The following is a 28,000-nucleotide window of genomic DNA, read 5'->3' on the forward strand; positions in this document are numbered from 1 at the left end:
TGTGCATATTTTCTTTATTAACACGAGAATAATTTCAGTTCACGGATTAATATATAATTAAGTAATAAAATGCATAAATATTCGACACCAAAGTCAACATCTACAAAAACAAGAGTAATGATTATTGTGAAATGCGTTTTTCTCGCAAAAAAAAATATTAACACGTCCTAAATGCAATTAAGGAGCAGCAAAGTTCGATGATAATTATTAGACCTATTATAATATATTTTAGTCTCTGTAACTTGTCACCAAAAAAAATACAATTAATGGCATCGAATTAAAATATTAACCTCGGGATTAATACTAAATCAAAGGCCCAGAAATGTAGTAAATTAATGAGTGGAAAAACTTACGGTTAATTAAAAAGATTTGCCGAAGTGTATAAAAGACTACTAAAAAAAAAAAAAAAGTAAATTAAGGTTTAATATTGTACGATTACTGTGCTATCGAAAACGGTGCATCAATTTACTATACACATTGGATATTACTCTTATTAAATTTTCTTCAAATTGCTATTAATGTTTTCTAAAATTAAATTAATTACTCTATTATTTCGGACTGTTATCATATATGTCTGTTGCAGTGGCACCATCCTTGTCAGCATTGGGAGGTTGCATTACTGTTTAAACTTGACTCATTGTCACATAATTCGACAACAGTTATTTATTCAGGGAATGACATTGTCTGATTCGCTGATAAGTGGCTAACGAGTCTAGTCAGATTAAAATATGTATATATATATATATATATATATATATATATATATATATATATATATATATATATATATATATATATTCTACCCAACATGAGTCTTGTAGGTGTGGGGTGGCCTTGGCAGTATCATAACCTCAATCCGCCATATTTCAGTGTGTGTGATAATCGTCCGATTAAGCTTTAAAACGAAATTAATTTTTTTTATTGCTACAAATAAAGATAAATTACCCCATATATGGTAAAATGTTTTATGGTTAGATTACATCGTCGCTCACTATTATAGCATAACCAAACTACACCTACAGTATATTAGATTAGGTTATCAGAATAGCAATGGCGTTATTTACAGTTTGTATTATGATCATCTGTATAATCATCCTAACAGACAAGTAGAAAAACACAGAAACTCTCTCTATTATGCAGTTATCCCGATCTAGCCAGATATAATTACATGTACGTGTATATGAATATACATAAGCGAACCAATGCACAGATTGAGAGAGATTTTGGTATGTACAATTCTCACCTCCCATCTCTCTTCTCCCTTGTTTCTTACAGTACATTCGTGATTTAAAACACCAATAAAGTCACTAAATCACGTTGTCACGATGAAACAGTTACCAGACATACTGTAGAGACGAAAGAAACAGGAGATAAGTGCACATTATCAACACTGGGACGACAGCTATGGCCCACAAGTTTACGTTAGGAGACAAGTGTTGGGCTCCGTCGTCAGAACGTGCGTCAAGGGTACTACCTGTAGTGCGTGAGGACCTTTCTACCTGCTGGTATAAAGAGGAGGCTCGTTCTTGAAGTTTATTATCACCGTCTGCTGGAGATGTAGAAACATGTGTGTCCTCATCCTTCTCCTCTGGGTGGATTGAATGTGGCATGTGGGGATAGTGGTCATTTGTTGGAGCTGTCTGACCCCGTGTGTCGTCACTCATCTCAGGTCCCGGGTAATGGTGGTTGCCACCCGTAGGTGCAGTCTCCTTCTGGGCAGTTGTCTTTCCCTCACAGAGAGGGTGAAGCAGGTGGGAATAAGGGCAGCCTGCAAGTGTATCTTCTTTCTCCCCATCTTGAGTGTCATCTAGAGGGACAGTAGATGGCACCCTCGGGTGACCAATACACGGAATGGAATCATCCTCATCGTCGTCATCGTCATCGCTGCTCCCTAACTCCTCATCGTATGCCGGTACCTCCACCTCCCTCGTCCTCTGCAACAAACGAATTATGGTTCCGACACAGCTCGAAAATACACTTGGAGGGTGATCATAATAGATAATTTTTGTTTACGTGAGACTTAAAATATTACAACTCACGAATGAGCAACTTATTTTATTTTAAGACTTTGTATAACTGTCCCACCTCACTTAGTTGGTTACCGTGGAAGAATAATATATTTATCTATAAATAAATGAATCACGAAACAAAGCACTGACAATTATCCTTGGGTCACTGTCTGCAATTATTTATATTTTGACTACCATACTGGATTGTGCAGATGACTCTCTGAACTCAAGTTAATCTCAGTACAAAGATAAAAACCAGAAACGAAATATGGACCATATAACTAAATTTCCATGAGTATTGTCAACTAGTGAAGAAATGTTGAATCGTTTCTATCTTTCTCCCTCCTTGCAGATAACTAGTGAACTTGACCTTACAAAGTACAGGTGACCTACCGGATGGAATCGGATGACTTCTGAAGCAGAAGAACCAGGTTGTATCACATGAAGGAAGGTGTGGCAATCGTCATTGCAGATGAAGAGATCAATGTCATCCTGGCAAAACAAGATCAAGTGAGTCAGTTTCTGGGTCAGACAAGATCACCTGAGTTGATGTAAAAATGATGGTGACCTACGGAAGACTTTGGTGTTCTAACTGTGACTATACTAAGATCATTAGTGTATCCGAGCACCTTATACTTCCAGGATCACAGTTACACAGAACTTCCTACACCTCCTACCACTCACCTCATCCAGCAGAAGGCGCAGAAGGTGTGTGAAGTTGTGCCTGGCGGTTATGTGGAGAGCCGTATCACCTCGCTTCTTGCACTGCAGGTTTACCTGGGCTCCAGCAGCCAACAATTCCCTCACTGCCTCCTCGTCCCCCTCTCTCACTGCCTGGTGGAGGGCTGTGTAGCCTGAAAGAATCCAATGCGAGATTGAGTTCAAGGTGTGTGTGTGTGTGTGTTAGTTTTCATCAGAGTTAGATAATTTCAAAACCATTTTTTTCTCTTCGCAAGTGAGTTTACTTTTAAACATCAGTAGACCTGGCGGCCAGGCTATCACTACACGTGACCACCTGATGGCCAGGCTATCACTACACGGGGCCACCTGGCAGTCAGGTTACCACCACACGAGGCCACCTGACGGCCAGGCTACCATCACACGGGGCCGCGTGACGACCAGGTTACCACCACACAGGGCCACCTGACGACCAGGTTACCACCACACGAGGCCACCTGACGACCAGGTTACCACCACACGGGGCCACCTGACGACCAGGTTACCACCACACGGGGCCACCTGACGACCAGGTTACCACCACACAGGGCCACCTGACGACCAGGTTACCACCACACGGGGCCACCTGACGACCAGGTTACTATCACACTGGGCCACCTGACAGCCAGGTTACCACCACACGGGGCCACCTGACGGCCAGGTTACCACACTGGGCCACCTGACAGCCAGGTTACCACCACACACGGGGCCACCTGACCAGGTTACCACCACACTGGGCCACCTGACAGCCAGGTTACCACCACACTGGGCCACCTGACAGCCAGGTTACCACCACACGGGGCCACCTGACGACCAGGTTACCACCACACTGGGCCACCTGACAGCCAGGTTACCACCACACTGGGCCACCTGACAGCCAGGTTACCACCACACTGGGCCACCTGACAGCCAGGTTACCACCACACTGGGCCACCTGACAGCCAGGTTACCACCACACGGGGCCACCTCCAACAAGTCGTAGTTATGGAGAGCAACAATGTCAGCTTATCCTGATCCCTAAACTCGTCTGAGATCTTGTGACATATCTACACACTAACTCTTAGTTTAAATCCACTGATGTGTGTTGGAGTTATTGCAGGACACGAGGGGGGTGAACGGGAGACAATTTTGGAGTATTTTACTAAGAGAGTGTCAGGTACTTACCATCATTATCATAATCATTCATTCCCAGTTCTCCAACAACTTCACTATCTTTATCCTCATTTTCCACTTCCTCTTCCTCCATCATCCCCTGAAAGCGCTCGATCGTCCCGGCATACTTATAGTAGTTACTAGAGTTTTCATCAACAAAACCCACTGGAATGAAAACACAATATCATTTTCAATATTCATGTCGGTGGAGCCACAGGACATCAAGATATATATGTTCTAGGAAATCTGTGTAACTCAGGATGTCACGTCATTTGTAAAATGTTTTAAGGATTTAGTGTAATCGCTGCAATCGTTACCTTTTGCATGAAATCCCTGAAATTTCAGGAATTTTGTGATATCTTCGATTTTTAGGGTATCTTGGCAACGGAATTTCCTAACTGCTTATTACCGAAAAGGTGACAATGGTGAAGAACTGTAACTAAATTATCAAAGAAAATGGTTAATGACTAGGTTAGGTTTGATTAGCTGACAGCCACAGCGATTACATGAAACCGTTTGCTACAAAGATTCCTTGTATTCACTTACTAAAAATAGGAGAAAAAAAGCAAATCACAGTAAGATATGAGAATGTGTTTGTGGATGTATATCAGAGACAGACAATTTGATGGGGGGAAAGGATCCTGAACGTTCCTGTCTTAAGCAAAACATAGCTGAAGGGGCAGAGAACAGGTGAGCTGGGGTCACGTGAAGGGCGTATAGTGAGGAGTGTGTGAGGGAATAGGAGGGGACAGTGGTGTTGACTGATGTATGTACTGTAGGAGCTGTGTGACAGATTATGAGGGTCTGTTCTAATATATTATGAATCATATTAAAAGCGGAAGAGAGATAGAGAGAAATGTTGGTTAGTAGTGACAACATAAGTCCCAGGAAATACGAAGATAAAGAACAAAAATAAAAGTACTGGGAAGAGAAAATACTACGTGTTCCATGATAAGCGTCGCCACGGATGTTTAATATTTTCACTGGTTGGGAAGTAAATAAGATAACAGTAACAACAAGAGTGATGGAGAGAGGTGAAGGGAGATGCATAATAATCTAGTACACCGGAGAAATAATGACAGGTGTAGATCACTCACCGGGAGAGTCGTATGTGAGGATACTGTCGAGGTCCAGGGGGTAGTGGAGGAACTGGCTGTAATCTGAGGGAGAGAAGTGGAGTATGTAGGTTAGGGGGATGAAGAGGCTGCTGAGGGTGTGGCTAGTGGAAAAAACCACTAGCCACATCCTCACTAGCCACATCCTCAGCAGCCTCTTCATCCCCCTAACCTACATACTCCACTTCGTCTCTCCCTCAGTTAGTAAGGAAGGGTGTAACTCCGGACACCTTGCACAAAAGGCTTGAAAGAATAAAATATAAGTAATAATAATAAATATATTCACTGGTCCTGTCATTACTTCTACAAGATTCAAGCGAGAATATAGAGATAATTTGAACAGTAAAGTAATATGGATCAAATTAGGCCACCTTTATCAACACAATACTGTACATACAATATTTTTTGATGACCTGAATAAAATATTCTCCAAGTCTTATGGCGGCCATGACCAATTCTTGGTCATCCGTTTTTTTTTTAATTAGTTAAGCATTTGGTCTTAATAAAAATTGTCTGGTACAAAACAATCACCGCTGCACCAGCTGTGAAGATCAGTAAAGGCATTTCACTGACATTAGAATTTACGATAATAAGAATGATACATACCAAAGTTGTCAACTTCAGACGTTGTGTCGCTCCCTGATGGTTGTAATTGAACAAAGGTCATGTCGGGTGTATATTCGACGATATGTGATGGTAGTGAGGAAGTAGAGGGACAACTAACTGGTGCTGGTGTTTGTGATGTCGTAGGGTTGTGATTATGCTGGACATATGGCGTGGAACTGAGTACGTTGGTGTGGTTGTGCGGTTGTTGCAGTTGAGAAGAGGAGACATTGGTGTGGCTGTGTGGTTGTTGCAGTGGATAAGAGGAGACGTTGGTGTGGTTGTGTGGTTGATATTGGGGTAAAGATAGACAGTTCTGGTCGTCCTCGGTCACTGACATGGACGAGATATATTTTCTTTTCTTGGACTCTGGAAGGAGAGGGTATTCGATTAACTAGTTTAACATTAAGAATAAACTGGCACCTTCTCGACTGCTAAGACTTTACCACGTGGTGCAAAGGCCATGATTTTCACCTGCTCACTTGTGTTGATCTTTATCATGCCCACATGTATACTTTAGGGAACTACAAGGTCACCCTTTTTTAAACTCACACTCACTATTCACATGCTGGGTTTGAGGTTCAAGTTTCCTTAGTCTCCCTCACCAATACACAGACATACATATACAGTACATTTGCTCTATCTTCTCCATCAGCTCCGATCTACAGTGATGACTCTGGCTCCGTTACTGGCCCCAACCCTTCCACCCTCAAGTTTCGGATCCAAGACTAATTGGGATCTCTCTCTCTCTCTCTCTCTCTCTCTCTCTCTCTCTCTCTCTCTCTCTCTCTCTCTCTCTCTCTCTCTCTCTCTCTCTCTCTCTCTCTCCATGGCCACAATCAGGTACCATCTGCCAGTGTCATGTCGGCTTGTAAACTAAAAATAAGTCCAATGAAGAGGGCACGAGGTAATGAGAATATGACGTAGATCTGAAAACACATGAAAATTAAAAATAAAATAAAATAGATTTCACGTTATATGTTAAGGCTTGTGTTCACTAAAACAGTCCCAGCGACAAACTCACGGGGAGAGGCAGCAGTACACTGAGGGGCGGTAGTGATACATGGGTCGGGGAGGTACTTGAACTCATAAGGCTGGCTGCACTGGCTGTCTGACCGCCGGAACAGATACACCTTTACCAACTTCGGCTTCGCGAGGTTAAGTGTCCGGTAAGGCGGTATCCTAAGGAAGGAAAAAGTCGAGGTATTTTATCTAACATTGCCGGACACACACACACACACACACACATACACACGCACACACACACACACACACATCCCTCAGTGACCTCCACCACCAAGGGCTGGAAAGGTTTGGCAGTGGACTACTGCACCACCCTTGCCATCGCCACCTCCTGCAGCCCCCCACCCAACTCGTGCAGTCCGCCACTACAACAAAATACAGCCCACAAGAGCCCGCACCGATAGATATAAGAACAGCACCATCCCATCTATTGTTAAAATAATAAACAACTCCTGATTTATGTACTGTACAGCCCTGTAAATGTATTCAATGCATATTATATCATTATGTCTAAATCAAACGTAAGTCTGTATATTTTCAGCCACCGGCTGCAATTCTATGAATAAACCGTTTATTATTATTATTATTACACACACACACAATATACCAATGAGCATCATTAAGAAAGTAGCCCACTTATTACTACAAGTACCTGTTCTCCTACACATTTGTAACTCCTCCTTCACTAGTGGTGTCTTTCCGGATAAGCTGAAAATTGCTGAAGTTCACCCAGCATATAAAAAATCTTGGGATAAAGATCTTTTCAAGAATTACCGCCCCATATCAGTCCTCCCAGCCTTAAGTACGATATTGGAGAAGTTAGCTTGTAGTAGACTAAATTCCTTCTGCAGTGTCAATAACATCTTTACACGCTCTCGGTTTGGATTTAGAGCTAAAAGGTCAACGAGAGTGCTCTGCTATCCTTTGCTAATGACATCTTAAACTCCTTTGATGACAGTCAGTTCACAGTCGGTATATTCATGGACCTCTCTAAGGCCTTTGATACTGTCGACCATACCATCCTCCTTTCAAAGCTTGAACATTATCCCACGAATGGTTTACCTCATATCTGTCTAACAGGAAGCAGTATGTCTGCTATAATAATCATCAATCTGACTCCTTACCAATTTTGTATGGCGTTCCTCACAGCTCCATTCTCGGTCCAATACTGTTTTTGTTGTACATTAACGATATAGTCCATTCCAGCACCCTCATAAAATACAACTTATTTGCAGACGATAGAAATCACTATGCCATCAACTCAGACCTCCATTCCTTGCTAAGAACTATGAACACTGAATTGACTAAAGTCAGGACCTGGGTAATACGTAATAAACTGACCTTAAACCTCAAGAAAAAAAAACACTACACGATCTTTCACAAAAGGAAAACCCCCAGATTTGGACCCCCTGTACCTTGTTAAAACCGTTTATTATTATTATTATTATTACACAAATATTCAGTAAAATTGTCATGCAAATTCACAGTGCTTCAGCTTGAGTAAGTACAGTGAAGAGAGAGTACTAGTAGTGACTCACCAACAGACGACTGTGTGCTGGTAGTGACTCACCAACAGACGACTGTGTGCTGGTAGTGACTCACCTACAGACGACTGTGTGCTGGTAGTGACTCACCAACAGACGACTGTGTGCTGGTAGTGACTCACCAACAGACGACTGTGTGCTGGTAGTGACTCACCTACAGACGACTGTGTGCTGGTAGTGACTCACCAACAGACGACTGTGTGCTGGTAGACTGACCACCAACAGACGACTGTGTGCTGGTAGTGACTCACCTACAGACGACTGTGTGCTGGTAGTGACTCACCTACAGACGACTGTGTGCTGGTAGTGACTCACAGACGACTGTGTGCTGACTCAGACGACTGTGTGCTGGTAGTGACTCACCTACAGACGACTGTGTGCTGGTAGTGACTCACCTACAGACGACTGTGTGCTGGTAGTGACTCACCTACAGACGACTGTGTGCTGGTAGTGACTCACCTACAGACGACTGTGTGCTGGTAGTGACTCACCTACAGACGACTGTGTGCTGGTAGTGGACCTCCAGTTGAGAGCAGTTAACACTCCAGCCATCGTCGTCCTCCACCTTCACGTCGATGTCATCTATAACCAGAGTTGTTAAAATGTCAACACCTTTATGATAAACCGGAATTCACGAAATACATCAGTTAAATTACTCAAACTCTTATCCCAGCGTAAAAAGTGCATCACCCAGTCTACTTCCCCTTTTGTTTAACCACCCTAACGCTAACCTAACCTAACCTAACGCTAACCTAACCAAGAACACCTAGCCTAACAAAACCTAATCTAACAAATCCTTACCTAACAGATTCTTCTCTAACATAACAAAACCTAATCTAATCGAACCTAACCTAACCTAACCAAGAACACCTAACCTTACCTAACAAACCACAACCAAATCTGTTCTAACCTAACAAAACAAATCCTAACATAATCTAACGCTAACATAACCAAGAACACTTAATCTAACAAAACAAATCCTAACCTAACCTAACCCCCCCCCCCAGGTAGCGTTAGGCTGATTCATCATCAGGTGAAATAAACGAGAGAGTCTAATCATCAGGTGATCTGTTCCTCTCAATGACCACTATCTTATATTAACCAACTGGTCACTGACCTTGCTTAACCTCGCTTGTGATGAGCCACATTTCCTGACCTCCGCTGACAGAAGAAGTGAAGTCTGAGCGTCGATGGATGCGTAGACGTTCCGCTCTTCCTGGTAGGTGAGTGTTAGGTTAGGTTAGGTTATGTTAGGGTATTGAAGGGTAGGTTGGGTTAGGTTACGTTACGTTACGTCGAACTTTGTTTGAGTCACAATACAAGAGAAACGTCCAGTGTAGAAAGAAGGAAAATGTCACAGGATGAAGAGACGACGTATAAAAGGTCAGATGACTTCCGGAAACTCTCCCTACGCTGCCAAATACTGTTGGAACTCAAGACAAAGCAGCTGGGTGCAGTATTAACACGTTAAACACTGAAGCATTACGCGATAAATGTATTTATACATAAAACAAAAAACAAAACAAAAAAGTTTTCTAATATTATGATCCTCCTCCGTTTGTTTGTTTGTTTGTCTGTGAGATCTATAAAGCGTCGTAGACATAATGAACTACAGTATATCATTATCTTTTCTGCGCACACCCCACCCCCCCTGTTTCTCGTTCATTGTCTTCTTTTTCTCTTTCTTTCATTATGTCTTCTATTTTCTCTCTTTCATTGTCTTTTTTCACACTCTCATTCTTTTTTCTCTTTCATTCTACCTTTTTCTCTCTCTCTTTCATTGTCTTGTTCTCTTATATTGTCTTCTTTTTTTCTCTCTCTCTCTCTCTCTCTCTCTCTCTCTCTCTCTCTCTCAAAAGAAAATACCTGAGGTTGGGTTCCCACTGCCTACAATACCACCATAACAGCTGTCTCTAACATAACACACAACACCAACACAATAGGTACAGTAACTCACTAAGGTTGGTGATCTCGCTGGAGAAAATGGGACCCGCTACTAGGCTGTTATCTTGGTAGGCCGTCACCCGCAGGCACACACTCAGCTTGTTGTATTCCCTGCACAATATATCTGCTTCCTCCGAGGTCTTTGGGCACCGACGTCAACACCGCAGGTTATTTCGGGAGAGAGAGAGAGAGAGAGAGAGTAAATTATGGGACTCGGTAGTTTCGGCCGAACTTAATTTAACCTGATCTAACATGACAATAATCTAACAGTTCTATTCTAGCATAACGTAACCTAACCAAAACTAACATGACTATAGTCTAACCCAGGGGTGGGCAATTATTTTTGATGGAGGGCCACTTCATGAATGGTGGCACACTTCGCGGGCCACCCACTTAATGTAGATGCAAATGTGTTATATTAACACAAAGTAAAGCCTTGTATTTGTAAATACAAATGCAGTGGCGGGCCACAAAAATAATTTGGCGGGCCAAATGTGGCCCGCGGGCCGTACTTTGCCCACCCTCTAACCTAACCTAATCATAAACTTATTGAATCTAACCTAACCTATCCTGACTATAATCTGACAGTTCTAACCGAACCTAACCTAACTTAACCTAATAATAATCTAACCTTACTTAAACCATTACTCTCACCATCAACCATTACTCTCACTATCAAAAGAGGCACCAGTAACTCACCTTGCCCAAAGACCTAAGGTTATCTTTAGTAAGCTTGAAGATGCTGAAATCACGCAACCTGGAAGAGAGCAAATAAATGAAAACTTGAGGTCGTTTACACTTCTCTCGAGAGACTGTATACAGAAAAATATAACAGGAATTAGTATAGTATCACATGAAGATTAGCCTTCCTCCTTCCCGCCACCTGATGATATGAACACCCTAATGCTGCCTGGGGATTGTGTTAAGTTATATTAGGTTAATGTTAGGGCGTTTAATCAGACAAAATAGGTTAGGTTAGGTTAGATAAACTAAGCTGGGGGTGCCTATCTTTATATGATCTTAAGTACAGGATACATATTGGTCATTTCTATTAGTAATGAGTTGCAGATGTTAAGTTCATATAAGCGCTTTCTATAAGGCGCGGCAGGCCAACGCAGTACGAGTGCATGGGAAAACCTAGAAAATTATGCTTACTCACTCGAACATGAAGTCATCTGAGTGGCTAGCACTGACACATTGCGCAAGCAGTGCCTTCGACACGCAGGACGACTCACAGTGCGAGCCATACAAAATGGCATGTTTCTCCCTGTAAGAAGCGCTGGTAGTACACTGGTACTGTACATCCGAGTGTTATGTGACCAACGCAAGTAACACGTGTTGTGGAAAGGGGAGGAGACTAACTATTGAATGTTTATGAAGGCGGAGGAAAACCAGGAATCACAAGGAGGGGAGGAAGGTAATACTTAATAAGGAGAATATCAATAATGTGCTTGTTACAACCAAGGGCACCTGATCGTCCGATCAACGAAGTTAAGTAACAATAATCGGGTTAGTAACTGAAATGATTATCTAATGGCTTCGTCAGCTGTCCCAAGTCAAATCTACTAATTACCAGTTGTTAATATTATTATCCGAGAGAGAAAGAGAGAGGAGGGGACCTACTCGCAGTTGTGGTGGATATTCTCAGGGACGTGCAACACCCACTCCTCTGCCAGGTCATTCAGCTGGTCCTTCTCCTCATAGCCACTCCTGCCGCGGCCCTTCGTCCTCTGGGTTAAGAGATGCAGGAGGGTTTAAAATTTAGATGGTGGTAAATCTTAATCTGAGGTAAAGAGAGAATGGAAGATGTAGGAGAGAAGAGGAATGAGGGTGAACCGGAGGCTGGTTGTGAGGGGGAAGGAAGGTGTGGCTGGGAGATTATTAGCAGCGATAGAGGTGGGAAGGGGGGAGGGGGTGAGGTATGGCAGGGAGAGAAGAAAGAAGGTGAGGGGATGTAACTGGGAATAAAATGAATTTAGAAGTGTGTGTGTGTATGCGTTGGGTGTGATACAAGACGTGAGCGGTTTCTATGGTACGTGTGGGTTAGGCGTGGGTGTTGCTGAGTGAGATATGGGGGTGTGGGCGTACCTGGAGACGGACAACACTGTTTGGGCGTCGTTGGGCGGGGTCGGGGTCCCAGGCGTAGAGCTGCACACGCACCTCAACATTCCCGGAGAAGTTCTTGAGCTGCAGAAAGACGCAAGAATTAGCACGTCATAAAACCCACGTCACACGTGACGAATCACTAGAGCTATACGGACTCTATGTCCCTCTGTTTGTTCTCACACGTACCGCACTGTACATGCTTACCTAATGTAGTTATCTATCTATCTCTGGTTTCTATAAGTGGATGCGCGTGTATATGGATATAAATGCGTGTTGGCGCCACTTATGGATTAAATGGGTATTTAATAATGCTCTTTTCACACGCAGAATATGGTGAAGCGAAAGAGAGAGAGGAAAGGGGTGCCCACCTGGATGGCTGGGTAGCGGAAGGCACTGGTGGCAGCCTTTACATGTCCATGAGAACCTTGGTCTTTCAGGTAGCGGAAGTGGAATTTGGCCGCCGGCTGAGACACGAAACACACCTCTGGTCTCCGAGAAAGATGTTCTTGTTCCAAAGAAATTAAGTCCTCAAACAGCATCGATTCCATTCCAAACATGTTTGAAGATTGACTCGATGTTTGGGCAAATTCCCCATATATATTTGGAGACAGACTTCGTGTTTGATCAAGGCCTCTGTTTGTGTTTGGAGACAAACTCGGTGTTTGACCAAGGCCTCCGCTTGTGTTTGGAGACAGACTCGGTGTTTGATCAAGGCCTCTGTTTGTGTTTGGATGCAAACTCGGTGTTTGACCAAGGCCTCCGCTTGTGTTTGGAGACAGACTCGGTGTTTGACCAAGGCCTGCATCTGTACTTGGTTGGAGGCCCCAGATTTCACCAGAGCCATCAATAGCGTTTGAAGTGTACTGGCAGTTCTGACTCGTGTTTGGAGAAAAATTACACACCGACGTCTGTAGGTGTTCCCCCGGGCTGGGGTCGAGGGTCTTGACCTGGTGGAAGCTCTCCAACAGGATGGTTGACTGGGCCATAATGACGGGCGTGTTGACGGTGGCGGCGGGGTTCACTGCCTGGGGGTGCGACACCACCCTCTGTCTCAAGCTACTGCCCAGCCTCATCCTCCCTGTTAAAATAAGGTAACCAAGCGTTTTACAACTCACTAGTATTTTGGCTGATTAAAGACTTTTAGTGTATTTAACAAGATGGGTGAAGGGTTCCCATTTACCTTTAGCTATTGAACTATTTCTACTTATACATTTAACCCGAATATTTTTTTTATTTCACAATTATAAATAAATCTGGTGATAAAGTGACTTATGTGGCTCATGTTGGCACCTGCTAACTCTGGCACCTCTTAAGCTGTCAGTCATTGTGTTTTTGTAATGTAGTTGTTTTAATGAGTTTTCAAGTAATCATTTTTCACACACTCGCTCTGAATCACAGTAGACTACAGTTAAGAGCATGAATGGTTGTCACTCGTGTTGCCATGTCTGTTAACAATGTTGTAGTGAAAAATTAAAAGTGAAATGAGCGATATTACACCCCATGAATAATTTATCAAATCTGTCTGCATGTCTGAACACCTATAAGGTATGTCCTCAGTGTACTGTGAGCGTGGCCAGAGATACGGTTTACATATCACTGTATAGTCATGATCACCCAGGCTGGTCGGTGAACTGTTTCAGTATGAGCGCCACATACTCTAGGCTACTTCCCTGCTGGGCTCTGTATAGGCTAGCTAATGTTAACCGATTAGACGAAGTGACATAAATATTTAAGATATAAAGTACATGATTGTAACCTTCACAGTGCAGTACTGCCAAAAGATTAATACTGTCCCTAGTAACGTACAGTGTAAAGGAGATACAGTACATCAGATATTAACAATACTGTACATCAGCCACGCGTACACACTATCAACTTAACCAAGAAATTACCCAAAACTAATAACCTTCTTGTAATGTTCACTCTCACGGGAACTTTGGTGAACAAACTTGGTTCAGGTTAACTTGTGTGAGGTGTGGCCAAGACACTACACAAACCCGGCCATGAGCACACCTTGACAGGCCATTGCTGCTGTGTCAAGAGGGCCACAGTGAGTGATTCAGTGAACAGTGTTGGTAAGACTAATCAGCCGTATAAATTCAACTGCTCATCCGTGTAAATACAACCAGTCATCCGTGTATTTTTTTTTTGGGGGTCGTTTGTTTACGGGGATTGGCCCACCCGGGCACAGGTCACTGACCCACGTCGGGGCCCGGGGGGAGAAAATGAAATGATAATAATAATAATAATAATAATAATAATAATAATAATAATAATAATAATAATAATAATAATAATAATAATAATAATAATTATAATAATAATAATAATAATAATAATAATAATAATAATAATAATAATAATAATAAAGAACCATAAAGATAAGATATACAAAAATGAAAAAAAAAGTTCAAGAGTGAGAAACAATATATGTATGTTGTGTTGTCAATGGTAACAGAAACAACTGAGACCCTGCAATTGTGTGTAAATGAGGCAGAAAGTCAGATCAGCAACCTGGGACTTGGTCACAATTTTTGTGGTACCATTTGGCAGCAGGGTCTACCATTAGACAATATATTAAAATAGATTCAATCATCCGTGTAAATTCAATCGATCATTCGTGTAAATACAACTAATCATCCGTGTAAATTCAACCAATCAACCATGTAAATACAACCAATGAACCATGTAAATACAACCAATCAACCGCATAAATACAACCATTCAACAACAATAATAAAAATAATAATAGTAATAATAATAATAATAATAATAATAATAATAATAATAATAATAATAATAATAATAATAGAAAATATCCCATCACTACTATTATTGTTCTGGTATATATTACAACATCAGTACTTCTATTCATTATCAACATCGTAATACAAATAAATTCAGATATATAGACAGGTATAACTTCTTGTACCCTCACACGTGGTTGTAGGCCATCTCCCTGCTGGTGTTGTAGGGGAACACATGGTTGTAAGCCGTATTGCTTGCTCCCTCTTGCTTTCAGCTACAGCCGCTGGCTAGCCCTCGTGGAGAACAGGGAAGCAACTTGCAAAAGTCTTCCGCTATCAGTACACAGCCTCTTCACCATCAAAACTCCTGCTGTGCCTCCTCGTGGCCAACACACGGTAACTAGGTGCCTCGTGGGCCCAGGCTAGACCAGCAGGGGATCTCGCAGTAGCAGTGGGCTCCAGAGGGACGGCGCATAGGCCCACTGGCATGTAGACACGTCCTGGCGCCTACCAACCATTGCCCCGCTGCCTTGCGGATTAACCTTGGTAGGTATAAGGCTATGGGAGTAAACCCCAAACGAAAAATCTGCGGTGGAGCCCCGCATCAGGCAGACACGCTTACAGAGCTCCAACAAGACCCCAACGGCAGTATAGGCAGGAAAGGTGACCACCGTGGGAACCCAACAATTACACCGGCGGATGAAGGCAGTGCATGATGGACAGGCTACTAAGGCGAAACCCAACAAACTGGGCTATTGGCAGTCCACTGCAACTCTCCCTCTCCCCAGTCGTTGCAAAGCTTGCACCACTGGATCAGGAAAAGGGAGAGACAAGATGTGCTGCACTCCTGCCTCACCACATAAATCAACTCATGTGCAATCATCACCCAGCTCATCATACCTCTCATCATCATCAAAACCCCTATACCCCCAAAAGTCCTATGGCGACGGACGAGTGGCGACTGGGACAGGCAGAGATGACTGCCGGGAGTCTCTAATCACAAATCTGCACATGGGCGGCACAGATAAGATCTTCGTTTATGCACTGGGATCTAGGCAGCAGTGCAATTCGGTCCTGTCTGTGCGACTGAGCAGCCCTTTCGAGGAGCCACTCTGCTCACCCCACATGGGGAGGGGGCTACAAAAGCTGCCCTAAACAAAGCCTGTCTAAAAAAAAAAATGATTGGACAAGCGCACCCAGTAAGGTCATCCTTATGCGATCGAAAACACAATCAATATCCCAGATCCAAACAAAAACAAACTCTACAACCTCTTATGGTCCCTGCATGGAATGTAAAGACACCTGGATACTGGCACAAATGAGCGTCCTGAAAAAAGAGCTGCCCTTGTGGCAAAAGAGCTGGCTAGGTATAATATCGACACAGCAGCCATTAGTGAGTCCCTGCTTCCAGACGAGGGTCAACTCCCAGAACGGGGGTCTGGCTATACCTTCTTCTGGAAGGGAAAGCCTGCTGCGAAAAGAAACTGCATTTATGGAGTTGGCTTTGTCATCCACCAAAGCATCCTACACAGGCTAACTGAAATGCCTACTGGGATCAACTAGCGTCTCATGACGCTCCGAGTCTCACTGAATCACTCACGTCATGCCTTTTTCATCAGTGCATATGCCTCAACACTGGATGCAGAGGATGACATCAAGGAGGCCTTTTATGCCGACCTCGACAGAGTGCTAACCTCTATCCCCAGAGAGGATAAGGTTGTGCTCCTTGGTGACTTCAATGCCAGAGTTACCAGAGATGCTGACATTTGGCAAGGAACCATAGGGAGAAATGGACTAAGCAAGTGTAATCCCAACGGCCTACTCCTGTTCAGCAAGTGTGCTGCACACAACCTCACTGTCACCAATACCTTGTTTAGGCAGGTTGACAAGTTCAAGGGTTCTTGGCAACACCCACGATCCATACACTGGCATCTCATTCATTACATCATTGTCAGAGAAAAAGCTCGCCGAGGTGTCCCCATCACCCTTGCCATGCGTGGCTCAGACCAGTGCGACACTGATCATCGGCTCGCCAGAGCCAAGGTCTCACTTCACATCACCCCAAAACGGCAAAGCCAGCAAGCCTCTAGAAGAGTTTTTAACAATGAGCTTCTGGAGGATCCAGCGGTAGCACATACTTTCAGAGAGCAGCTTGAACATGGGCTGATAAACAACCCGACAACAAACAACCAAAATCCCAGTGCCGAATGGGATATTCTCAACATGGTCATGACAAAACTCTGCAGAGAGACCCTCGGCCAGATAGATAGGAATACACCAGGACTGGTTTGATGAAAATGACCTAACATTTCTTACTCGTGCCAGTGCCAATTTAGCTGCCGGGGTGGACATCAAGTACTGGATGAAGGGTCTTTTCAACACAAGATGACTCCAGGAAAGAACAAAGGTGTCGACAGCCTCCATTACTGAACTTCAGTATGCAGACAACCTCACTCTTGTTGCTCACAGGAGATCCTGAACAAGTACGCAGATGCATATGCACACTTCGGCCTTGAGGTGAATTTACGTAAGACTCAGATTCTCTTTCAACCTGCCCCTGGTTCAGACATACCTCGACCATCCATCCATCTTAACAGTACTACCCTCTCTAATGTTACCCACTTTCGGTATCTCGGCTCCCACCTGTCCACTACCGCGGACATCGATGAAGAGATTCATCCCCGGATCAGGGGTACATCTCAAGCCTTTGGCAGACTCCGAAATTGTGTCAAGGCACTTGAAAACTTCCACCAACGTAGTCTACGTTCCATCCTCCAAATTCGTTGGGAAGACAAGAGAACAAATGCCAGTATTCTTGCTGACACCAACTGCAGGAGCATCGAGGCTACCATTATCCATGAACAACTATGCTAGACTGACCATGTTACCTACATGGACGACAGTAGACTGCCAGAGCAACTACTTTACAGTCACCTAACGAATAGTAAACGAAACGCCAGCGGGCAACTGAAAAGGTATAAGGATAGTCTTAAAACAAATCTGAAAAGTGCCAAATCAACCCCCTCACCTGGGAGACGATTACTCCACATCGTAACGCTTGGAGGAGCACCACACGAGAAGGTGTCAATACTTTCGAGTTAGCACAACTGCCAACCGAGGCAGACAAGCGCCAACGCCGGAAAGACGCTGACACCGCCCCTCCCACACTAGATGTAGCCCTCCACATGTGCAACATCTGTGAACAACTCTGCTGGTCCCATATCGGCCTCTTTAGTCACCTCAAAACTCACCAATGAAGGTGACATCCCTCATAACTCATATCATAGTATCATAGCTGGATGATCGTCATACTCGATTCCGAGTGACAACAAATTAGTAGTAGTAGGTGTTGTCGGGGAACATATGGCTGTAGGCCGTCTCCCTGCTGGTGTTGCAGGGGAGCATACGGCTATAGGCCGCCTCCCTGCTGGTGTTGTAGGGGACACGTGGTTGTAAGTCGTCTCCCTGCTGGTGTTGTAGGGGAACACGTGGTTGTAGGCCGTCTCCCCGCTGGTGTTGTAGAACACGTGGTTGTAGGCCGTCTCCCTGCTGGTGTTGTAGGGGAACACGTGGTTGTAGGCCGTCTCCCTGCTGGTGTTGTAGGGGAACACGTGGTTGTAGGCCGTCTCCCTGCTGGTGTTGTAGGGGAACACGTGGTTGTAGGCCGTCTCCCTGCTGGTGTTGTAGGGGAACACGTGGTTGTAGGCCGTCTCACTGGCTGTTTATTTACGATAGGTAGGGCAGCTATCTCCCCTCTGGTCTCTGGTGTCGGAAACAATGACTTGATAACAGCCATACTCACTGTCTCACACCATGTTTAATCACTGTTATTGTTTTTCATTGTTTTTCGTGTTTCTTAGTGGGGGGAAGGGCTGTGTGTGTGTGTGTGTGTGTGTGTGTGTGTGTGTGTGTGTGTGTGTGTGTGTGTGTCCATTTTTACGGTAATAACATGAAACACTCTACTTTAATGACACTGGCAGGACACCGTGGACAGGCGAGGTGCTGTAGAGACAAGTCAGTTCATAACTGATAGTGATAACACCCCGCCGACATAAACACTGATAAATCTATAAGATAAAAAATATATAATTATAATTAAGTGACTCATGTTATGCAGCAGCAAAATGATAGAAGTTAGATCACCCTAAAATTAGGTACCCCAGCTTATTGTACCTGTTGATTAAACACCCTAACGTTACCAGGAGGTAGGTTAGGTTATCGTTTCATTTTTTTCAATTTCAATATTTATTCCTTGGTAGAGGAATCGGGATCCTAGTGCTGTCACTAGGTACCCCTGTACAATAACACCAGAAGCATCTGGCAAGTGTCACAAGTATATATAAATATTATAAAGGTGCCTAAGGGAGAGAGGATATTCCTTCAACACATCATCAGATTATCGTTCGGGTGTTTATTCATCCACGAGACCAAGAGAACCCAGGGAGCGTGTGTGTACACCTCTGCACCTAAATCTGCTAAAGTGGTTGATCATATCCTATAAAGTCTTAAGACGCTATATACTATACATACATGGTCATCTAAAAACACAGCCCAGATCTAAATACCCATCCATTTCAAATACGGACATTATTTATCGGTGATCTTTGTACTGTGACTTTCCTCCCCCACAACCCAGGTCGTCACACGTCGAGGTACAGTAACCAAGCGGGACTTAACCTAGCTGACAGTAGAGATCAAGCGGTACTTAACCTAGCTGACAGTAGAGACCAAATCGGTGTTATCGGAGTCACGGTCGAGTTATACACTACAGTACTCCACGTCTGGTACAGTGACCGTTTCCTCCTTGGATAAACAAGGTGTTGCCGTCGCCTACCTTGATAATCAACAAGGCCATGCTATCACCAATCTAACCTAGTAATTAACCCCCCACAATTACCCCCAAGATAACAGGTACGAGGACGCCCTGAACAACGGGTTGCGTTATCGTTGCTATGTGATAACGTGATAGGTATTTCCTGGCAGATAGCCTCAAGCATCTAAATTCCAATATGCATTTATACTTGGCAAATGTTCTAAATTTCTTAACTTACCTATGAAATCCAAAGGTAACTTCAACTTCCATGTTATATGTCAATTTAAACTTGCAAATTCTCCTAAACTTTTGAACCCATTATACGTTGGCACAAAAAATAAATAAAAAATACATAAATATAAAATAAATCCTACTAACTTACTTTATAGTGAGATAACAGTCAACCAATCTGAAGTGAAAGGCGAGGAAGGACTGTTAACACACTCATCCCATCTGATCATAGTATACAACTGTTACAACATAATGTTAATCTTTTCGTTCTTTATCTAAAATAATGATAGTAAAAACTGTCACAAATCGCAAACATTGATATATACTATACACACACACAAACACACACACACACACACACACACACGTCGATACACACACTTCATAACATGCGCTTACAAACACACACAAACATACACAACCGGACTGACAAATATTAATAAAATAACGACCAAAGTGAGAAAGGGAATAAAAAATTAATTCTAAAAATCTTCTGACTGACCAGACATTTATGTGGATAATTATAATACACAGAAATAAACACCTTGATACAAAACCTAACTTAACCTAACCTAATCCTGCCCAACCTAACCTAACCTACTTTGGTTGGTTCAACAAATGAGAGCTCAAGATGGAGAGCTTTATTTGATTTTCCATATCTTTTATTGACCGTAATTGCTTGCTTTAAATCAGGTAGGCGATAGGGGAATTATAAAGGGATTTAACTGAATGCATTTTTAACGTATTGTAGAATATAGTATGAAGGAGGAATTTGCCACCAATGTTCCATGATGGCGTCCAGATTATATATATATATATATATATATATATATATATATATATATATATATATATATATATATATATATATATATATATATATATATATATATATATATGTGTGTGTGTGTGTGTGTGTGTGTGTGTGTGTGTGTGTGTGGTAATTATTTACGACTTCACAGCCGCTGATTTTTCATAGAAAACGAATTTGAAAACGCTGCATTTCACTGTGTTTTATAGTAGACAATGCCGTAGTTATGGTTAATGTGTTAAAGTGTTTATTTAAAGGTTCAGGTTAAGTTAGCCTAAACTAAACTATGCTTGACCTAACCTAACCTAGCATAACTTAACACCTGCCATGGGCGAACTTACTGTACAGTATGATGTCGTAACCTTAAACATTACTTCTGTCATCCTGCAACCTCCACCCAGGATGTTGTTCATAGATAATGAGTTGGTAATCTACAGTATACGTTTTCTAAGTTAATGCTTATACTAAACAGCTAAAACTTTGTGTGTGTGTGTGTGTGTGTGAGTGCTATCATCAGGTTTTATCAAATCACTTTTGAATGAGTCTCTCTACTATCTTACGCCTTGAATCTTCACTGTCCATTGAACACCTTCACATATAAGACTGCATCTCCGACACCGACTCACAAAAATAGAAGCTGCTAACACATCACTCGGGAAAATCACATAGTCACCGACATTACCGGAAATGGATGCTTTGTCACGTCCCGAGTTTGGACGATATTTTAACAGAAAGAACGTTTATGAGACCAACTTATTGCTGCCAGACTCTCTGGGTTGCGTTAAACTGCTCTCCTCTAATAAAAGTTATGGAAAGTTCTAAGTCTCGTACTTAATATTGGAAGAACAAATACTGATAATGTATACAGCCTTAACAACATCAACCTAGAGAAGTCGACTTGTGAAAGAGACCTAGGGGTACTTGTAAGCCCGGACCTAAGGCCTAGAAAACAGTGCGTTAATGTTCGAAATAAGGCAAACAGAGTATTGGGTTTTATATCTTGAAGTGTAAGTAACAAGAGTGCAGAGGTCTTATTGCAACTATATCTTGCGCTAGTTAGGCCGCATCTCGATTATGCGGTTCAGTTCTGGTGCCCTTATTATAGAATGGATATCAATTCACTAGAGTCGGTGCAGCGAAGAATGACAAAAATGATTCCGGGACTTAGAAACCTTCCATATCAAGATAGGTTAAAGAAACTTAACTTGCATTCCCTAGAAAGACAAAGAGTGCGGGGAGATATGATAGAAGTACTTAAGTGGGTGAAAAGAATCAATAAAGGCGATATAGATAAAGTTCTTATAATATCCCAGCAGGATAGGACTCGGAGCAACGGATTTAAGTTGGATAAGTTTATGTTTAGGAGGGAGACAGGAAGGAACTGGTTCACAAATAAGGTGGTGGATGAGTGTAACAAGCTTAGCAACCTTGTAGTAAGTGCTGGAATGCTGGAAAGTTTCAAAAGGAGGCTAGATAGATTCATGAATGATAGAGAGTGGTAGTAACTCTCGACAGGAGCTGTCATGCACAGGCCAACCGGCCTATTGCAGACTTCTTATTTTCTTACGTTCTTATGTTTATGTTCGAGGAGATTCCTAATGTTCGTAAAATGTGACCAACCGACCTTCTCTCGTTCTGCTCAAATAGTTCACACTGTACATTCTTTGTACAAATCCAACCCTTAAACTATCGCTCAATTTTCCAAACTGTAACAACAATTAAGACTTAGTTGATCATCAGTAGACTTCCCTGGTGGGCTTTCTACTCAGAGTACCGTGATCATATCTGAGGGTTGGCGACCACGGTCCTCCATTTATTATTCCTCGTACAATCAATCTTGTAATCACCAACTTGCACTGGAAAACCTGTGCAACAGTTTGTGAATTTAAAAAAAAAACAGTTCGGTAGCACTCCTTACTTATCTACAATGCCCTTCTTTATTCTCTCTAATTGTTTCTTTTCTTCAGGATCGTCAAGTGCACATACAGTATTTTATTTCCACACTAATATTAATAATTTCGGACTTCTGTAAAACTGTAAACAGTTTCTTACCACACATCAATGATTCTCTCTCAGCGACACAAGCTAGTGAGTTCACTCTTTCATATATATATATATATATATATATATATATATATATATATATATATATATATATATATATATATATATATATATATATATATATATATATATATATACAAATACAGTGTTAGGACAGGCCAGGAATCCAATGCTCTGTTTGTTCATTTGACGGATAACAAGCATTGCATTGACTGGGATAATGCCTCCTCAATATTACCTTGTAATTCAATTGATAGTAGGAACATTATAGAATCTAGTCTTATTAAACATACGGAAGCATTCAACATGAATTTGAGTAATGGCATGTGCAAACTGGACAATTTTGTAATTAGGAAGATTTGTAACCAGGTGAGAAGGTCGGGTCACCTTACTATCTGACCTGACCACCAACCGTTGTGTGCTATTTAAAGATTAGTAGGGTCATTACCTAATACCTGACCAATGTGGACCTGGTCTCACCCTCCTCTGTATATATACACCTTGGTTTGTAGAGAGGGGTCGGGGAAAGTGGGAGTCAAAAAACATGCAGGTCCTGGGAAGTAAAATTAGTTGCTCAGGACAAGGGGTAAAACAGGACCAGGGAAGAGTAGGTTTAAATGTATACTATACAAACAGTCGGGGCAGTTCAAAAGATATCGAAGTCTTTAAACTGCTAAGGGAACATATGGGCACGGGGGTGGAGGAGACTGCAGTGGGAGCGGGTAAACAAAGTGAAAGACTACAGGGAAATAGTGTTAGGAATGATGACAAAACTAAATTAGACAGGGAGTTTAAAACTAAACGCGGTAAGGGGAGGACTCAGAACACGACTAACTTAAATGTATACTACACGAACAGTAGAAGTATGAGAAACAAAATGGATGATATTAGGGCCTTGGTATGTACCGAAAAAATCGATATAATTGCATTCACTGAAACATGGATCAACCTAGACACACGTGAGTTACCAGTCGAATACCAAATTGCGGGTTACAAACTGTTCCATACCGATAGGCAGACCAGGAAAGGAGGCGGAGTAGCAATCTATGTTAGGGATAATCTGAAGTGTGAAATAAATAAGGAAATAAAAACTGAGAGGAATACAGAAACAATTTGGATAGAATTAAGCGACGGTCGGGAAAAATTAATCACAGGAGTAATATATAGACCCCCCAATCTTGATAGCGTCAATGAGCGACTTATCTGGGATGAAATGCCCAGGGCTTCCATACACAACAAAGTCTGTATAGTAGGCGACTTTAACCTTGGCCAAATAGATTGGACTGACCTTACAGGTAACTCAGAATCACAAGATTTTCTCGAGATGATCCAGGACTGTTTCCTAAGTCAACATATAACCGAACCCACACGGGGTAATAATATACTGGACTTAGTTCTGTCGAACAGAGAAAACCTAATTAGCAATGTCGAGGTAGGGAACGAACTTGCAAACAGCGATCACAAAGAAATTCGATTCCAGTTAGATTTTCAGGGCAGACGTAAGGAAAATTCCACTAAAGTACCAGATTTCAGAAGGGCAAACTTTGACAGTTTAAAGAGGCAGCTGAGAGAGGGGGTGTCGCGCTTGGCTGTGAACCTAACTGATGACACGGACCTGATAACGAGATCTGAGATTGCCGAGTTCCACGACAATTTAAATAGTGAGTTACTTAATGCACAAAGGCAGAACATACCATACAAAAAACTCAGATCAGACAACAATGACCCTAAATGGATAAATAATTATTTAAAGAGCATCATTGGCCAAAGGAAGGCTATAAGTAGAAGGATAAATCGTGGCGAAATTCACCTCCGTGACTATTATAGGGTATTGGGGAGTAGGGTTAAAACCGAGATAAGGAAAGCAAAGAGGAATAATGAGGTAAGGATAGCAAGGGAGGCGAAGACAAACCCCAAAGGATTCTACCAAATGTATCAAACTAAAACACGAGAAAAGATTGGACCAATACGGTCAGACTTCGGCGAGCTCACTGATAACGACGGAGAAATGAGCAATAATTTGAATAAACATTTTTCAACAGTTTTCACCACCGAAAATTTAAACATGATACCCGAGGCACCGACTCTATTCAGAGATAGTGAAGAAAACAAATTAAGTGAGAGATAGTAGTGACTAGTAGAACGGTATGTTATAAGCAAATAGACAAACTGAAGCTTAATAAGTCACCTGGTCCCGATGAGATATTTGCCAGAGTATTAAAGGAATGTAAGGAAGAGCTTAGTATGCCCCTAGCAAAGTTGTTTAACATGTCATTAAAAACAGGTGAAGTACCAGAATCCTGGAGGATAGCGAATGTAATACCGATTTTCAAGAAGGGGGATAGATCACTATCCTCAAACTACCGTCCAATCAGTCTAACATCAATTGTATCTCAAACTCTATTCGAAATCACCTGGAGAAGCACAGATTGATCAATGATTCCCAACATGGCTTCACAAGCGGACGCTCTTGCCTAACTAATCTATTAACATTCTTTTCATCAGTTTTCGAATCGGTGGACGAGGGGCACAATTATGATGTGGTATATCTCGACTTTAGCAAAGCCTTCGACAGAGTCCCCACGAAAGACTAATGGTAGAAGCTCATATCAAAGGTGACATCCTTAAATGAATAGGCGTGGTTACAGACAGAAACGGTATGGTGAGCATCGCGGCACTAGAGATCCCATTAGACAGCGTCTGAAGTGGAGTTCCCCAGGCTCAGTACTTGGACCATTATTATTTATTATACATAAGCAACATAGATATCGGCATTGACAGCAACATAAGTAAATTTGCTGATGACACTAAAATAGAGACGTGTTATCAAATCCCGGCAGACTCGGCAAAACTACAGGAAAGATCTAAAAAAATTTTCCGAATGGTCTGAAAAATGGCAGATGAAGTCGTAATGAGCAAATGTAAAGAGGTACTCTCAGTATAGGAGATGTAAACAGGGGAAACCAGATACCAGATGAACAACATTATAGAAATCCGACTGGAGATTTAGGAGTAATGATGAGTAGGAACCTTAAGCCAAGTAAACAATGTGTTTTTATCGTAACAAGGCTAATAAAGTGCCGGGTTCATACAAAGTGTTAGTTACAAGACTAGCCAGTTAATCCTAAACTGCTATCTTGCTCTTATGAGACCACACCTGGATTACGCCAGTTCAGTTCTGGTCACCGTATTTACAGAATGGATATAGAATCATGGAAAGAATTCAGAGAGAATGACAAGACTAATCCCGGGCATTAGGAACCTTGAGTAGAGACAGGTTAAAGCATCTTAATTTGCACTCTAGCGAGAGACGTAGAGCGAGGGCGACGCTGATGAAATTTATTATAAGTGGAAGGCAGGGAGGCTAAACAAAGGACATTACAAAAGGTACTCAAACTATCCAACCGGGAGCGAACTCGTAACAATAATGGTTTTTCATTCAAAACAAATTTAGATTTAGGCGTAGAAATAGTAAACACTGGTTTGAAACATAGTGGATGAATGGAACAAGTTACCGAATAATATCATTGCACTCGAATACGCTGAATTACTTCAAACATAGGTTGGATGTTCATATGAACAATAGAGTTTGGGTGTAAACAGGACTGCCCAGTATTATAGATAATAGGCCCGTTGCAGTTCTATGTTCTTATGTTCTTTAGTCATAGCCTCACCCTGAAGATATGAATGCGTCTGTACTCACCCCTGAAGATGTGAATTACACGAAAGCGCTTGGGAACTTCGTGTTTTCTTCTTTCCTTGTGGTTATCAGCATATACCTAGATCACGCGCACCTACAGTGATTTACTTGCATATATATATATATATATATATATATATATATATATATATATATATATATATATATATATATATATATATATATATATATATATATATATATATATATATATATATATATATATATATATATATATATATATATATATATATCCAATGCTGCTATAATATTGTACCAGATAAGGCGGATTATATTTGTACAGACACGATCGTGTCATTATACTTCAATAAACTTAGCATTATCGGCTAGTCCATTAATTAACAAGATGAGGTTAGACCTCCTAGCAGATGCTGAAATTGAATTGACACTAACTCCACCTGCTATGTTAAAATATAATAATCTTCAGAATTATTCAGTCAATGCTATTTAATGTGTAAACTACGAGGGCTGTCACCGATATTGAACATTTCCTATTTATTTTAAATATACTCACGTATTTCTACTTCAGCAAGAACTGTTTCAGCACTTTTCACGTTAAATCAACGGCACCGTGAGCGACCGTAACCCTACTGGGGCTACTGTAATACTGCCACCGTGGCGGTAAGTGGCGCTGTCACTGACTGACTCATTGAGCTTCATTTTATCATTTCCCGTGGGCCGGCGGGATATATATATATATATATATATATAAGAGAGGATCGAAATAAGAGTGTAGGATTTTAGCAGTACCTGTGGTGTAATGGTCAGCATCTTCGTCTCGCAAGCGAGCGGACCCGGGTACGATTCTCGGGCAGGGTGAAACTATGGGTAAGTTTCTTTACGCCATTTGCCTTTGTCTACCCAGCAGTAATTGGGAACCTGGATGTTAATCGATTTGCGGGTATTATTCCGGGGTAATGGTTAGCCAGTGCAGTTGGCGAGCTGTCCAGTCTTCTCGGCTATTCCGTGACACTGGGTCATGCAGCTCGTTAACTTAGGGTGTGGTTGTTGTGCTGCCGACAGCTTCTACACCTTAACAAATTCACGCCTAGGAGGCCCTTGGGCCGGCCATCCTCGATTTCGAGGGGCTTCCATTATATTTTTTTTTTATGGTAGACTCGGGAAAATATTGAAAGACCCAGAACAAATTGCAGTAGTATTTATTTTAACGTTATTCAACTTGAACACATGACTCAAATAAAATAATAAAAGTATTACTGAATAAAAAATGGGAACACTGTCTAAAATGCATAAATTAAAAATGGCCATCAAATAACCGGGTTATACCTGGTGGAGGCTGATTTTATCAACATATTTGTTTTGTGCTGAAAGGTTGACACGTTTTTATTTTCAGATATATTATAAGAATGATATATCATAGGACTCACCATTTCTCGTAG

At 42.0% G+C, this 28,000-nt stretch overlaps 1 protein-coding gene across 2 annotated transcripts; it reads right to left on the reverse strand.

Annotated features, from left to right (window-relative positions):
- LOC121873033 (nuclear factor NF-kappa-B p110 subunit-like) lies at nucleotides 1-27,217 on the reverse strand. Of its 2 annotated transcripts, none has more exons than XM_042376336.1 (15): nucleotides 27,115-27,217; nucleotides 12,582-13,291; nucleotides 12,196-12,294; nucleotides 11,731-11,837; nucleotides 10,807-10,864; nucleotides 10,121-10,247; nucleotides 9,281-9,379; nucleotides 8,655-8,745; nucleotides 6,621-6,778; nucleotides 5,600-5,965; nucleotides 4,976-5,038; nucleotides 3,891-4,043; nucleotides 2,694-2,863; nucleotides 2,403-2,501; nucleotides 1-1,934 (listed from the first exon to the last, which is right to left on the reverse strand). In XM_042376336.1, the coding sequence occupies exons 2-15, from the start codon at nucleotides 13,284-13,286 to the stop codon at nucleotides 1,335-1,337; spliced, it is 2,895 nt and encodes a 964-aa protein (XP_042232270.1). In that variant the 5' UTR covers nucleotides 13,287-13,291; nucleotides 27,115-27,217; the 3' UTR covers nucleotides 1-1,334. The 2 variants fall into 2 exon arrangements, with proteins under 2 accessions (XP_042232270.1, XP_042232271.1); XM_042376337.1 differs by lacking the exon at nucleotides 27,115-27,217 and adding an exon at nucleotides 19,671-19,798.
- Between the last annotated feature and the right edge of the window lie 783 nt (nucleotides 27,218-28,000).

This window comes from Homarus americanus, unplaced genomic scaffold (assembly GCF_018991925.1).
Source record: "Homarus americanus isolate GMGI-L3 unplaced genomic scaffold, GMGI_Hamer_2.0 scaffold11022, whole genome shotgun sequence".
Taxonomy (NCBI): domain Eukaryota; kingdom Metazoa; phylum Arthropoda; class Malacostraca; order Decapoda; family Nephropidae; genus Homarus; species Homarus americanus.

What these genes read in the sequence shown, in the direction of transcription:
- LOC121873033 (XM_042376336.1), bottom strand. Translation starts at nt 13,286, where the DNA reads ATGAGGCTGGGCAGTAGCTTGAGACAGAGGGTGGTGTCGCACCCCCAG. An exon ending in ACAGTGTTGTCCGTCTCCAG is followed by an intron (nt 11,838 to 12,195) that starts GTACGCCCACAC and finishes CTCTTAACCCAG; the next exon opens with AGGACGAAGGGCCGCGGCAG. An exon ending in GTCTGAAGTTGACAACTTTG is followed by an intron (nt 5,039 to 5,599) that starts GTATGTATCATT and finishes TCTCTCCCTCAG; the next exon opens with ATTACAGCCAGTTCCTCCAC.